The 13,965-nt window shown below is 41.0% G+C and overlaps 1 protein-coding gene across 1 annotated transcript; it reads left to right on the forward strand.

Moving 5' to 3' along the window:
* Positions 1 to 10: 10 nt before the first annotated feature.
* EAF2 (ELL associated factor 2) lies at positions 11 to 13,752 on the forward strand. Its single transcript, XM_055718020.1, has 6 exons — positions 11 to 212; positions 2,825 to 2,919; positions 3,594 to 3,730; positions 4,490 to 4,635; positions 8,178 to 8,444; positions 12,908 to 13,752. Exons 1-6 carry the CDS (start codon positions 110 to 112, stop codon positions 12,952 to 12,954), a joined length of 795 nt encoding a protein of 264 aa, XP_055573995.1. The 5' UTR covers positions 11 to 109; the 3' UTR covers positions 12,955 to 13,752.
* The last annotated feature ends 213 nt before the right edge of the window (positions 13,753 to 13,965 follow it).

A 13,965-nucleotide genomic window follows, 5' to 3' on the forward strand; every position in this document is an offset into this window, starting at 1 on the left:
GGGTGCGTGGGCGTGCCCGGGCGGTGCGAGGGATGTTCGGCGGCGGCGGCGGCAGTGGCGGGGGCCGCCCGGGCTCGCCATGGTTTGAGGCGCGGTCTGAGGCGCCGCGATGAACGGGACGGTCCCCTCGCTTTTCGACCCCAAGGAGCGGGTGCTGAAGCTGGGCGAGACTTTCGAGAAGCAGCCGCGCTGCGCCTTCCACACCGTCCGCTGTGAGCGCGGGGCCGGGGCAGCCCCCCAGGGGCGCGCCGCGGGGCGGGGAGGCTGGCTGGGCAGGTGCCGCGGCCCGGCTCGCAGGCCCGGGAGCCGCGGGCGGGTCGGAGCGGCCCGGGCGGGCAGCGGTGCGAGGGCGGGCGCGGTGCGGCCGGCGGCCGGGCGCTGGAGGCGGAGAAGGGCGGCGTGGCAGAGCCGCCGCGGGGCCGGCGTGCGTCGTGGCCGGGCGCGGGCCCCCCCGCCTGGGCGGACGCCGAAGCGCTGCCCGTGTGCGGTAGGCAGGTCGCACCGGCAGCCCGCTGGGCGCTGAAACACCGGCCGGCTGCACCGGCGGGGCCCGGGGAGCCGAGGCGGGTTGGTCGGCCTCGTCCCGGGGTGGCGGGGCGCGCCGGGGGGCCGAGCCCCCGTGGCTGGGGCGCTGCGAGCCGTGCTCCGGCCGCTGCCCAGCGCCGCTTGCCGACGGGGTGCGCGGCCGCTGCGTCCCGGCGCTGCCCGCGCTAGGCACGAACGTCCCTCTGTACATCCCCTGCGCCCCCAGCAGCGTCTCGGTGCGGTTCTGCTGAAAACCGAGCCGGGCTCAGCCTCCGGGTTTGTGCTCTCGTGCTTAGTTTTTAGAAGTACCATTCAGCAATCAAAGGTTACAGGCAGTATTAATCACAAAGTGAGTGCACCCTCCCTGAGTACATAATTACTATCTAGAGAGGTGTGTGCTCAAAGATTCTGAGGGTAGCTAGGAAACAAATGCTCTCAGGATTATAGTTCTGGTAATTTAGGACTGCTGCTTCTGGTTTTGATGTCTCATTATTTATAGACCGATCCCCAAGATTCGCTCTCACGTAGGTTCTCTGGAGAATGGCCCATATGCTTTCGCGCAGTGCAGCGGGATGGGTAAAGTGCCTTCCGTGAGCAAATGGCACGGCACTTGGTAGGGATTGTCTGCAACTGTGGGAGGGAGCAAGCAAAAGCTATAAATGGAATTAAACAAATGCTGTAACTTGAAATTTACCCTAATTTTAAAGAGGACTAAAAACCACGTCTAGTTACCTCCTACCCTTATGATTTCTTGCCGACTCCTGCAATTTGATGATTTATTCTGAAATCTGTTTGGAAATCTCTCTTCCTTTCCAACAAATGAGACTTAGAAACTGGCGTGTTCAATCAGTTCTGTCAAGTGCCCATCCAAAAATATCCTCCAACACCTGAATTTTTTGTTAACGAATGAGTAAAGGGGAAGACATCTGCTGGTTAAAAGTTAAGATCAGAAATCTGTTTATGGACACCGGAATAAGTATCTTAATTTTCTGAAGTATTAACAATGCAGTGGCCATATATTAAAGCAAACATTCTCTAATTCGGTGAGAAACTTTGGAACTATTGTACACTTATCCCTGTAAGACTATGTGTGGGATTTTTCCCGTAAACGAGGTTAGCAGGGGCTGTTACCTGAGTCTTAGTGCAAAGCCTTCTGCTGCGTGCATAGTCCTGCCCACCAGCTCTTGAAGCTCGGTTTTCTTGCCTGGTCGGTGTGCAGGCTGGAGCCACGGTTCCCAGCTGTGGTCTGTGCTGCCTGGCCTGTGGCCTGTGGGCAGTTATTGAACTGGGAAGCTCCCCAGCCATAACAGAGTGCTGTGCCTGTGACCAGCAGGTTGTGAGGCAGGGGAGTGTGCCAGCTAGTGGGTCCCCTTTACGTGCCTGGTCCCTCCATGCCTCTCTTCGGCTGCAACAGGGTGTCTCTCCACAGCATGTGAGGCAGGGCACCGGACATCCCCGGGGTGTCAGGCTGGCCATGTGCCTGCGTTTGCTGGAACCATGGGTTCAAGCCCTCTACCACGTGCCTTGCAGAGCGTTTTGATGCTGTCCTATCTCCCTAGATCTGTGCCAGCAGGCCTTTCAGCCCTGTAGCCCTTCCTCATTCATTTGTGGTGGAAATAATATTTCATAGATGATGGTATGTTACGTGGCTGCAGTGCTAATGCCTGAACACATGCTCATTTTCAATGTCTCAGATTTTTGAAAGGGACCAGAAATTGATACCTTCTTTTGTTTAAAACTTCTTCTAATTAATACTTCAGGTGTTGAAAAAGAAAGAGGAAATTAATATTTAATTGGGAAGTAATTTCACTTTTGACAAAAATAAATATACTGAAACTCAAGCTTTGGTCAGTTTCTGATTTGCATGTTATAGTAAAATCAGAAATGGATACGGAAATGGATACTGAGGACTGACGTTCTCTGCATTTTTAGTCACTTGTCTACATCGCCCATGTTTGGGATCAACATTTTCAAGAACTATTTGTTGATTTGTCTGAAAGTAGTTAGGTGAGGATTTGTCTTTTGAAATGTAACACAACTTGTTCAGCCTTTTTATTCATTAAAACCTAAGAGCGTTTTCTGATGTTAACCAAAACATTTTAAAGTTTATACTGATTCTTGAGAAAACCATCGTCTTTTAATTCTACGGACTTATGGAATAATCTGCTCATGGGAATACCAAGTGTTACACTAGCAAAAAAGGCTTTAACTTAATAGTCTCCAACTGCAATTAAAAGGTGTCTACATTTATAAGATTCCTGAAAAGCCTCTAAATAATCCAGTTTGATTTTATATTTAGATGACTTTAAGCCTGCGTCCATTGATATGTCCTGTGAAGGAGACCTTGAAGTTGGCAAAGGTGAACAGGTGACAATAACACTGCCTAATATTGAGGTGAGTGAAGTGGCTGAAGAGTGTTTGGCCTAAGGAAATTACTTATTTTGTTGTCATACTTGTATACTGGTTACAGAAGGATATGAAGTTACAGTACTTTTTCAGAGCTGCTTGTGATTTTTAGAGTAGAAAAACAATTGCTCTAAGCACATAAAATTACAAAAGACCTAAAGGTTAAACAGCTGCTCTATAACTTTAAGTGTATTCACCACATTGGAAATATGCTGTAGGATGATCCAGGAGTGTTGCGTACACAGAAAAGCTTCGTGTGTGTGTTGGCAGTGCAAATTTCCCCTTGGTATTTACTGCTCTAGTGCAGTTCTAAAGCAGGAAAGACTGGAAAGGGAAAATTTACTACCTGCCACACTTTACTGCTCTACTGATATGGTAACTGAAACCCCTTTTGGTAAAAGGAGTCCTACAGTGAGCAGGCTCTCATTGGGAAATAAGCTTAATAATTTTCAAACTAAGCTAAGCTGGGTGAAATCCTGTTGCACTCAGACACCAGCTGCTTTTGGTCATGGTTACTGTGAATCTAACTTGAATTAACTGATAACTTTTAGAGGCTAGAGATGATCACTTGTAGAGAAGTTGTCATCACTGTGTTGTTGCTGTTTCTAGGGAAGGGGGGGGAAAAAGACTACAGGAGTAACACTGGACTTCTAATTTAATAGGGCTCAACTCCACCAGTGACTGTGTTCAAGGGCTCAAAGAAACCTTACCTAAAAGAATGTATCTTAATTATCAACCATGACACTGGAGAATGTCGCCTGGAGAAACTTAGTAGCAACATCACTGTGAAAAAAACCAGGTGGGTGATTTACAGGAGAAACAAGTGTGCTTTACTCATTGTGAAAATCAATTTGTTAAGGCGTCTAAATTGAGATCCGTAACTACCCATTACTATTTTTGGTGAAACATAATTTTTAGAAAGTACTTGGCCTTGTTCGCTAGGGTGAAAAGCCTGCTTTCTCAGCACACTGACTTCACAGCTTTCGAGTCTTGACTGGTGGAAGAAATGGGAATTTTGGTGTGTGGGTTTTTTTGGTGTTTTTTTTTTAAGTAAAACCTGTCATGTGGTTGAAAGAAATGGTAACTATTTTCTGATGAGTTCAGATGGGGAAAAAAATATCTGTTTGGAAGGTAGCTTGCCTACTGTCTTCTGACTCCTCAATGAGAAAAGTAAAAAAATAAATTTTGTGACATGTTTCAGCAATATTAATGGCTTGTTTTTCTCATAACAAATTTTGAATTTTTTTTTTTCTACTGCTGATTCCATGTAAGTAATTTCCAGTGGGATTCTTATGAAGTGATCCTGGGCAGCCAGGTATTAAAACAAATCAACTGGCAAAGGGTTATAAAGTTATTAGCACTGTATTAAAAAACAAATTTTCATATATCGATATATAATTATATGCCAATATAATAACATACCTAGAAATTTAATTATGCTATTTAGAAAGGCATGATAAATAATTCTATAAATTAAGGTGTTAACTCCCCTGTATTCTTGCCTTTTTCCTTGCATCTTGTCTTCTATTAATTCAAAGTCTTTTGCCTTTACACACAGAGCTGAAGGAAGCAGTAAAGTCCAGTCTCGCTTAGAGCAGCAACAGCAACAAATGCGAAATGCAAGTAAGATTCCAAACAACGTTAAAAATTCTCCACCAAAAGAAAAGATGTTTCCATCTTCTCCTATGGACGATATTGAACGAGGTAAGCTCTGCTGGCACATAAATTTCAGAAACTTTGCTCTTAACTAGCAATTAGTTTTGAGAGCCAAGAGTTTTTGTTTGTGTATGGGGTTTTTTTGTTTGTTTTTGTTTTTAATTTGAGATTCACACTAGAAGCTAATTATGTAAGCACTTTACCCTGATATGAAGGTGAACACTCTGGCTCAAGTGGTAATAAAGCAGTATTTCAAACTTGCTAGGGTAAAAAAATCAGATGGACCGTCAGGTTTTATAATGCCAAGGATCTTGCTGCTCTCTCTTCGGTTCTGTCTTCTGCTGCTATTTTAATCGAGTGTATAGCTGGTTGTATTGTGGCACTGGAACCGAGTCCCTTCCATTTTGTCACTGCTTCTCATTCTTTCCCTGCACTCAGCAAACGTATAGGTTACAGTGATTTACAACTCGGAATACATTTTAAATTACTGCATAAGACCTTGTGAAAGATGAGGTTCCAATGAAAAAGATGGCTCAAAACCTGCATAAATCAATCCTTGAACAGTGCTATGTGCTGTATTCTTGAGGGACTCTGGTTTGATGAAACACTCATATTTCACTTAATAGGAGGCCTTATTTCCTTTTGGAGGACAAGGAAGATGGCAGGTGGTAATTACTTGCTACAGAAATGCTGACAGGTGGCAGTTTCATTGACTGGAATTGACATCTGCCTCCCAAGATGTTCTGAATTCCTTTAAACAGAATTTTTTTTTTTTCAGATGTGTCATTATGAAGGTGGTTTGTGGTTTTTTTTTTTCCATTTTGGTCTTAAACTCTGAGCAGAAATCTATACTACAGAACAGGGTTAGGATACATATAAGGTTTCAAAGAGGAAGGAGTACTTGAGTGAGTAGAATAAAATTGTGCTTTTTCTTAGTGGTCAGTTGTTTTGGGGGGAGTGGCGTGTCAAACATGTTGCAGGCCACCAAAGTGGCTGCCAACATGTATTCAAACTCTTGTGTCATGCCAGTCCAATTTTGAGTACTATTAAAGAATGCAGAATAATTGACAAATAGGGATTGTAGGGACCTTTTAAAGTCATCTAATCCATCTTTCTGTCCTAAAGTCAGATTTCTGATGTAATTTTTAAACCTGTTTTTAAAGCCTTCCAGTGACAGATCCTGTGTTCTCTCTGGCAATCTGTTCCAGGGCTTTGCTTTCCTCACTGTTCAGGTTCTTCCTAATAAATAATCTGACAGCAAGCCCGTTACTACTTTCATATTGATCATGCAAGTATAGACCAGATTATTCTGCTGCTTTTTAGCGTCCTTCATGTACTCGGAAGCTGCTATGTTTTTCCCATTTTTCATGTGAAATGATGCCAGCTGATTCAGCCTTTCCTTAGAAGTTAAGTTTTCTAGATCCCTGATTCATTGTCACAATCCTTTAACTGTCTTATGAGTCCAAAAACTTCCTGAAATATAGTGCCTAAATAGATTTACTATTTTCAGGTAAGGTTTTATCAGTGCTGAGTTGAACAAGAAGGCTGTCTTACAGGCACTATTAATCTTTATGCACAAAGACCAAATATTATCATGTCCCAGTGTAATGCTTGTCATTTCCACAACAGCATGGTGTGGTAGAACTGTGTGTAGTGATCCACTGTAAGTCAAAGACTATTCAGATATGTTGCCTACTTAATCATTCTTCATCCCGTGGCTGTGTAACTGACTATTCCTGTCACTACCTTGAACTTGCTACTAACTTTGTTTTCTTGGGTGGGGGGAGATCACTGTACCTTTGTCCTCTAGTATGCATACAACCCTTCTTTCACTGTTTGAAAATACTTAATTTGAATTCTGTCAGATAAATTCTGTCAAAATTCAAGGCAGAAGTCTTATTCCTTAGTTTTTGGTATTAGCCTTCCACTAAAAATTTTTCTTATTAGACATTGGTGAGAGCATGGAGGAAGTAGAATTAAATGCGTAGGACTTGAGCGGTATCTTTCTGTTAGTTTACAGCTCCAGATGTGTGGTAGATCAGTTGTTTCTTCGGCCTTTCTTCTCTTTAATTTTGAAATGTTTTCTCGATTGTTCTGCTAGCTACATCCTAATTTTTGCCTTAGCTTTTCTGTATTCTTTTTTGTCCTTACGCTGTTTTCTTATACATGTCCTTGGATGTATATGGAGCATATTTCCATTTATTCCCCTCCTTGCCTTTTCTTTCTTTATGTTTGAGTCAGCCAGTATGGACTTGCATTGTGCTTTCTGTTCTTCCTTTGCATTGGGTTAGTTTGTCCTTGTAGCCGTTGCTGCACTATTCCAGGTGCCATTTTTCCTGAACACAGTTTTCCTTTAGACTGGCCTTTGATAAGGCTTACTGGCCTAAGTAATTTTTCTTTAGAGTGGGCTTTGATAACTCGGAATTGGAAGGCTTCATACAAGTTTGTGTTGAAGCTTATTCTTTTGTTGTCCCTTCTCTTGATTAAGCTCTGAGCTGTCTTGCATCACAGTGACTTTCATCCTCAACCTCTTCTTCTGTATTGGGTAAATTTGAAGTAAGATGAACTACTCTGCTTTTTATATGTGGTACATCAAAGCTCATCCTGAAGTATTCCAAGTGCTTCTAAGACCATCTTAACAAATGGCTGGGTAGTTACAATCTCGTTTAACGATGAACTTGTGTACTCTGGGTAACTCCTCAAGTAGCTGTATAAAATCTCCATCCGTCTGTTTCAGACTTCTTGCATCAGTAGATGCTTTTTACAATTATTATGTGTGCTCTTTCTGCAAAACTTAATCTCTTCTGTTGTACTTCGGCTAGTATATATCACGATTGCACACTGTGTAGATGTTGTATTTAGTCACACTCTCCTAAATATTATTGTAGCCAGGTGAGTTATTTCATCAAAAATGCAAGTTGGTTGAGTCAATTTGATCTGTTAATTTCCAGTATTTATTGTCTAGCTCATGTTGTTCTAGTCTTTTTAAAGAGATCTATAAAGAGAACAATAATTTGGTGAAATCTTCCCAGTAGTAAACTGGATGGTTCCTTTGCATATTCTTCATGCTTAACTTGGTTTTGAGCAAAATGTCACATAGTCCAAACAACTGTATTGATGGTAACACTGAACTGCTGGGAGGCGTCTTGGCTGCAGCTGCAGACATCTTACAACTAACTTATCTCTGTGATTGCAACTGCAGATTTTAGTCAGTGAAAAGCATCTTTGGGGGGCTAAGGCAAATACAGATGATTTGTTAGTTGCAGAAATTAAAGACTATGTGAGATGCGCTGCCCTGTGGAATGTGGGGTTAGCATTTGGGTTTGCAGTCACGCTTATTCTAACACTTGGCTTGAAAGGGAGAAAGTGCCCAGGCTATAAGAGAAGAAAACCACATGACAGGCTGGATGTTTGCTTGTGCCCTTTTGTTTGTCTGGAGAGTTGGTGGCTTTGGTTTGGGTTTTTTAGTTGCTATAATGCGTGTACCAGATTTCAGTTGTTGATTTTTCTTTTTTATGTTTCCCCCCGCTCCCCCCTTACATTTCAATTACGATGAATGTTAACTGAGAAACAAATCATGTTGTTTGCAGAGCTAAAAGCAGAAGCCAGTATCATGGACCAGCTGAGTAGCTCTGACAGTTCATCTGACTCTAAAAGTTCTTCGTCCTCTTCATCAAGTAGTGAAAATAGTTCTAGTGATTCTGAAGATGAGGAAACGAAGCCCTCTCTTCCTATGTCAATGCCGTATTTGCAGCCGCAGCCTACTGTGTCTGCCATACCACAACAGGCTGTCCCTGACAAAGATGCCAGTCATAACAGATCCCAAGAGAGCAGTGGTCATATGATGAATACACTACGTAAGTACAAAAGCTGTTCTTTTCTTAGTGCACAATTCCAGACATCAAGATTCTGAAAGGAAACCATATTGTTTTTAAGTATGTCTCTGTTATAATTAAAACTGTGGGAAGTGATGCTAGGGTTTGATTGTTCAGCAGCGGTCTGAATTAGACACTGGGCTAGAAGGTTCTTGGTCCCCAGAGGTATTAAATTAAAGCTGATGCAGTTGAAAATATTTCCTAAGGTCTTCTGGCTTCTTCCCAGTTATATACATTGGGACTGGAGAACAGCAATTTTATATTGAAAATACTTGAACTACCAGGGCACTCCCAAAACATATGCTTATAATTTCTTGGGCAGAGCTATGGGAAAGATACTACTCACAATACTCTGAATTACAGAAGAGGTGGAGCATTCTTAGCTACTTCAGCTACTATTATTCATGGCACTGCTCCACTGGACAGCATGGCAAAACTGTCCTTTGCACATAAGGAAGGAGGCGATTTGCATTCAGGTGATACTATCTTATCCTACCCATTCAGGCAAGTAAAAATGTAAATGGGAGAGTAGCTGTGGTGTTGTCCAAGAAGTGGTTGCTGCACCACCTGGAACTGAGTGCTCAGTGTATTCAAAAAAGGAGAGTTTGGACAGAAAAAAAATCCCACTAGGTAGAGAACCTTAACTTTGCCACCTAAAAAGCAGGAGTATTCAGAAATAGAAGTGAATATTCAGCTATGGTGACTCTTCAGAAATGATGATGTTTTTAATTAGATGCTTAGCTGCGGGCTCTTGGTTTGAAGAGATTCCCATCAACCCTGGTTTGCAGCCTGAGATCTTCCAGGTTTATCATTTATATGTAAACTTGTTACGCTGAAATTTTAGACTCTGGCAGATCTACTCTTATTTCAATACTTAATGGATAACATGAACAGGTTTGGATGTGTTTTGGGTTTTTTTTGTAGCTAGTATTTAAATACTCAATTAAATATCTGTGCTGGTTATTTATATATGGCATTAACAGATAAGATCAGACTGAAAAGTCCTGTGACTGTGTGCAGGACTAAATGCTGCTTTCATTTTACTGTCATGGTAGAGAACAATGTCTTCATGTTTATAATCTGCGTATCTTTAGAGTGTGCCACTTATTTCAGTCCTTGTTCACAAATGGGATTTCCCGTTCTTCATGCTTTAAATAAAACTGTTACGAAAACAAGGTTAAGCTCTATCCCCAGTGACAGAATCCCAGCTGGCAAAGCTTCCACTAAGAAATATGCTTACAAGTAGAGGTCGCCAAGTCCACCAGTTCAAACAGTCAGAGTGCAAAAACGCTGCTTAAGACATGACAACATCAAAACTGTTACAGAGAAGGTTGGTGGCTTGATGGTGCTCAAGAGCCATGTTGACAGGTAGAACCTCTATAGGTAGCATCAAGCCTTGGGCTTCACTATCTGAGCTTGCCTAGATCTTTAACTTAACCCCATTTACTGCTGTTATGGTTAGAGATCTATTTACTGCTTAAAACAATTCTGTCTGCCACTTCCAGTGTGGTTAACACTTAAAATACACTTCAACTAGTCAAAGATTAAAACAGTTACTTTCAAGTAGAATGCATTTCTCTAGCTCCCTTGCTGAGTGAATTTGGCCGGAGAGTGAAACCTGGAGAAACTAAATGGATAGCACATGGTTCTAGCTTGAATGGCAAGAGTTCTCAGTCGGGGTCCTGTACAGTCATTTCTTCCATCTCAAAAAATGTTTTACAAAAACAAAATATTGAATCAACAAATGTTAGCACAAGCTGTTGGCTTGTCTAATCCTGTTTTTGAGGTTTAACTGCTCATGTGTGTGACTAGTTTTGTGCACCTCTGTAGAATCGGGGCCATAGTGGGTAATTAGTGAAGTTTTCCTTTGGCTTGCTGTGTGCAGGCAGAAGGCTGGGGGAAAGCTTAGAGAGCAGACTTTCATCTTGCATGTAGAAATCGTACAGCTGAGGCTTTGGAAATTGGAAAACGCAGGAGGTGGTGTCTAGAGCATGGCAACCAAATACTTCTGTCAGATATACATAGTCTACCTCTTCAGGAATCTGGGGCTCAGGACTTCCCCTCACTCCAAGAATACTGCTTCTTCCCCTTTCTACTTTCGGAAGATGATTGTATAGATTCACAACTTGCCTTATAAGAAAGTTTGTAAATGGTGGCGCTAACGAATCTGTTCTTTATAGATACTTGATCATGTGTTGCTTTAAACAGAAAGTAGACATAAGCAAGTGTTACACTGGTTTTTCTTTGGAAAATTACTTTAACGTAGGTTGGCTGTTCTGGGGCCTTGTGTTATGTGTGTGGTATTCAGGACAACTTCTTTTGATACGTAGTGCTAGTACAAGCAGCTAGTCATGAAATAATTTTCCCTTGTATTAGTTTGGTGTTGGTGTGACCACCAAGATCTGCGAAACACGGGTCGTTCCTATGAGTTTCCCTGTCCCCTATAACTCACAAGAATTCAGTTGAACGGAATAGTCAATGTAAAAGTTTAGGAAATGTTGAAATTTGCAATGCAATCTATTTCCCTACTTACTATTGCAATTGGCACTGTGAAAAACCAAATTCAACAGTTTTCCCCACTTTATTGCTGCCTCGTAAGTACAACAGAGTCTAGAAGTTTGATCAGAGTCTTAGTTTAAATGAACTTTCCGTTCTTGCACCAAACCCATCTGAAAACTACTAACTCCAGTCTGTGTTATTTTGCCATATCTCTGAAGGTGGTTTTGGAGATAGGGCTATAAAAATGGGGCAGAAACTTTTCCCTGAAGTAAATCCTAATGCATTATTTCTGACTCTGGAACTTGGAGTTCTTGCTTTTCCCATCTGCTGGTTTTCACAAGCACTGGTATTTTTGGCTGGTGTTACAGGGTTTGTGTAATTTCTATTAACTTTGTTGAAATAGTTATCCTGCAGTCTTCAAAAGTTTTTTGGAAGGTTATCTTCTTGTTCATACTCCCAGTCCTCTCCTAAAGCAGGTAGTGCATAACAGGGCTGGGATTTCTAAGAATTCACTTTAAGTTTTCCTTTGAGTGATAAATGTATGATTTTAATCTACTAATACCATTCTCTGTCTTGAAATATTATTTCTTAGGATAATATAGTGTCCTGAATAATTATTGACAAATTTTGTTCTTTCAAAATTGCTTTTTAATTTATATTAAAATAACACAGCTGTACATGCTGTCTCTATATAAAGGATTGGAAAAGATTTGGCTACAGTAGTACTCTAAAGATTGCTGGAAACAGCCATCTTCACTATTCTTGTCTTATATAAAGTGTTTTCTGTTTTGCTGCAGAAAATCATGTACCGCTTTCTAAGCTTTAGTGATGACATAGTGGAAAACAAAGGAAGGCTAGATGCAGCCATGTTAAAGACTTCAGTGTTCTGGCAGAAATTATATGCCTGATAACAAAAGATCCAATCTGTGTGTCTTGTTGGGTTTACCCTCTTGAGGTTACTTTTTACCCATCTGCAAAAGTGATTTGTGAATGGTGCTGCAGCTGAGGAAAGGGCATGTGAAAATAGTGTGCCTACTCAGTGTCAGTGGTTGGTTGGTTTGTTTGGGTTTTTTTGTTTTGCTTTTTAGGCCATTTCTGCATAACCCGAGATACATTCTTTTTTTTAAATGGCGGTTTGGCAAGGGAGGTGTGAATAAAAGCATACTAGTTGGAACAAATTCTTAATGTGCGGGAAATTGCTGGATACGATGTAGATTCTGTATAGTGTGCTACTGTATTTTTTGTTAGTTATCTGTCATCCTGGAAAGATTCCCTCCCTCCCACCCCCTAAGCTTATGGACATCCATTGCAAGTACAACACAGTCTTTCTTCTTACTTCCCCATTTTGAAACATATATAGCCACCAAATTAAAGAGCTGTGTAAAATTTCTTTTGATGTTTTGTTTGTTCACTTGTTCCAAAACCTGTTTGAAATAGTAGGTCACTGATACATCTTTAAATGGCACATCAAAGAGCTGCTCTTCTTGATTGAGACACCACTTTGTTTTCAAGCACAGCTGAGTAGCATTCAGATGCGTTAAAAAAACCAACAACTTGTTTTTCAGAAAACTGCATTCACCAGCAGTTTTCCCACTTACGAAGCATGAAAATGTGGGTGGCAAAGATAGCTAGGTGTTGTCTTCTGTGATCTGGTGATATTAAATAAATGCACTGTGGCTAATAAGCTAATGGCTTCCTTGCCAAGATTTTAAAATTGTAGGAAAGTGATCTTCCTAAGGTTGTGTCACTGGGGAATTTGGTTCTACACCTATTTATTTTCTTATCACAGAATAGTTTGGGTTCAAAAAGACCTTTTAAAGATTATAGAGTCCAACCCTGCAGACCTGTTTGGTATTAGTTTTTGTAAGCCTTTAATTGGGAGAGGGAATATCTTGAAAGAAAAGTATTTCGTTGAAAATGACTAACACGATGACTCTTTCTTCTAGGAAATGACTTGCAGCTGAGCGAATCTGGAAGCGATAGTGATGACTGAACAGTTTTTTGGCCTTAAATGTATCACCTTTTTTGCTAAATATGTCTTAGCATCTGTTTTGCACTAAGATTAGATTACCAGAGACTGGAATGAATGTCCTCGATTTTGATAATAGACATCCTAATTTTCTACTGACACATCATGTCTATAATACAGCGGCATTGATATCCTGTCAGTGCTATGGTTATGTGTTTATCTTTCAAATTACTGTATTTACAGTAAAATTGTATGTGATCTGATTTTGATTATGTTTGCCTCAGCCACCTGTTTTACTTGAAACTGATTTGTAACAGCTAGTTACTTTATATAAATAGTTATGGAATGGAGAAATTTCTGATATTTATGGAGGCAAGTTTCCTTCCTATCGTTTAAATGCTGAATGCTGATCTCACAACTTTTACTTGGAGGGAGTGAAAGGGAGAACAACTAAATGAGGTCTGCTGTGTCAGCTACACTTTTTGTTCAGTTCACAGTTCATACCTTTAAGGAAACTGCTGAATAATGTGGTCCACTAGTGCAGTTACAGTTTACAATTGTTCAACACATTGCTGAATTCTTAATTTCATTGTATTGTAGGACTTTATATTTCTGAGCCTCAAGATTCCTAAGGGAACTTGTCTATTCTCTGCCTTTTTTTATGTAACTTGAATAGGCTGGTCTTTTTACAACCTTTTTGTATCTAAATTTAGATAACTGCAGAGACAGCAATGAATTTCCTTTCATTTAATTCTGTAACGGAAATCAGAAAACTTCTTTGTAGGAGTATAAAAGTAATTTAATAAAGCAATATTTATCATTTTCATGTGTATGATTCTTTTTTAACTGGTTAAGGGTTCCACTTTCTATCTATCTACCCAGTGAAAGGGTCATGCAAAGAAGTAGGAAGCAATGAAACTGTAGCTCATAAGTCTCACTGATGGGGTGGGGAGCCCATAAGTGTTTGCCTGCATTGAGGCAAGCCCTAATAAGAGCTTGCCAAAAGTTTATGGTGGTGCTAGTGTACTGATGTTT

The sequence above is a fragment of the Falco cherrug genome, chromosome 8, assembly GCF_023634085.1.
Source record: "Falco cherrug isolate bFalChe1 chromosome 8, bFalChe1.pri, whole genome shotgun sequence".
Lineage (NCBI taxonomy): Eukaryota > Metazoa > Chordata > Aves > Falconiformes > Falconidae > Falco > Falco cherrug.

Excerpts from the sequence above, each read along its gene's own strand:
- EAF2 (XM_055718020.1), top strand. The coding sequence starts at position 110 with ATGAACGGGACGGTCCCCTCGCTTTTCGACCCCAAGGAGCGGGTGCTG. Across the intron at positions 2,920-3,593 it reads TAACACTGCCTAATATTGAG|GGCTCAACTCCACCAGTGAC; the intron begins GTGAGTGAAGTG and ends CTAATTTAATAG. Across the intron at positions 8,445-12,907 it reads TCATATGATGAATACACTAC|GAAATGACTTGCAGCTGAGC; the intron begins GTAAGTACAAAA and ends TCTTTCTTCTAG.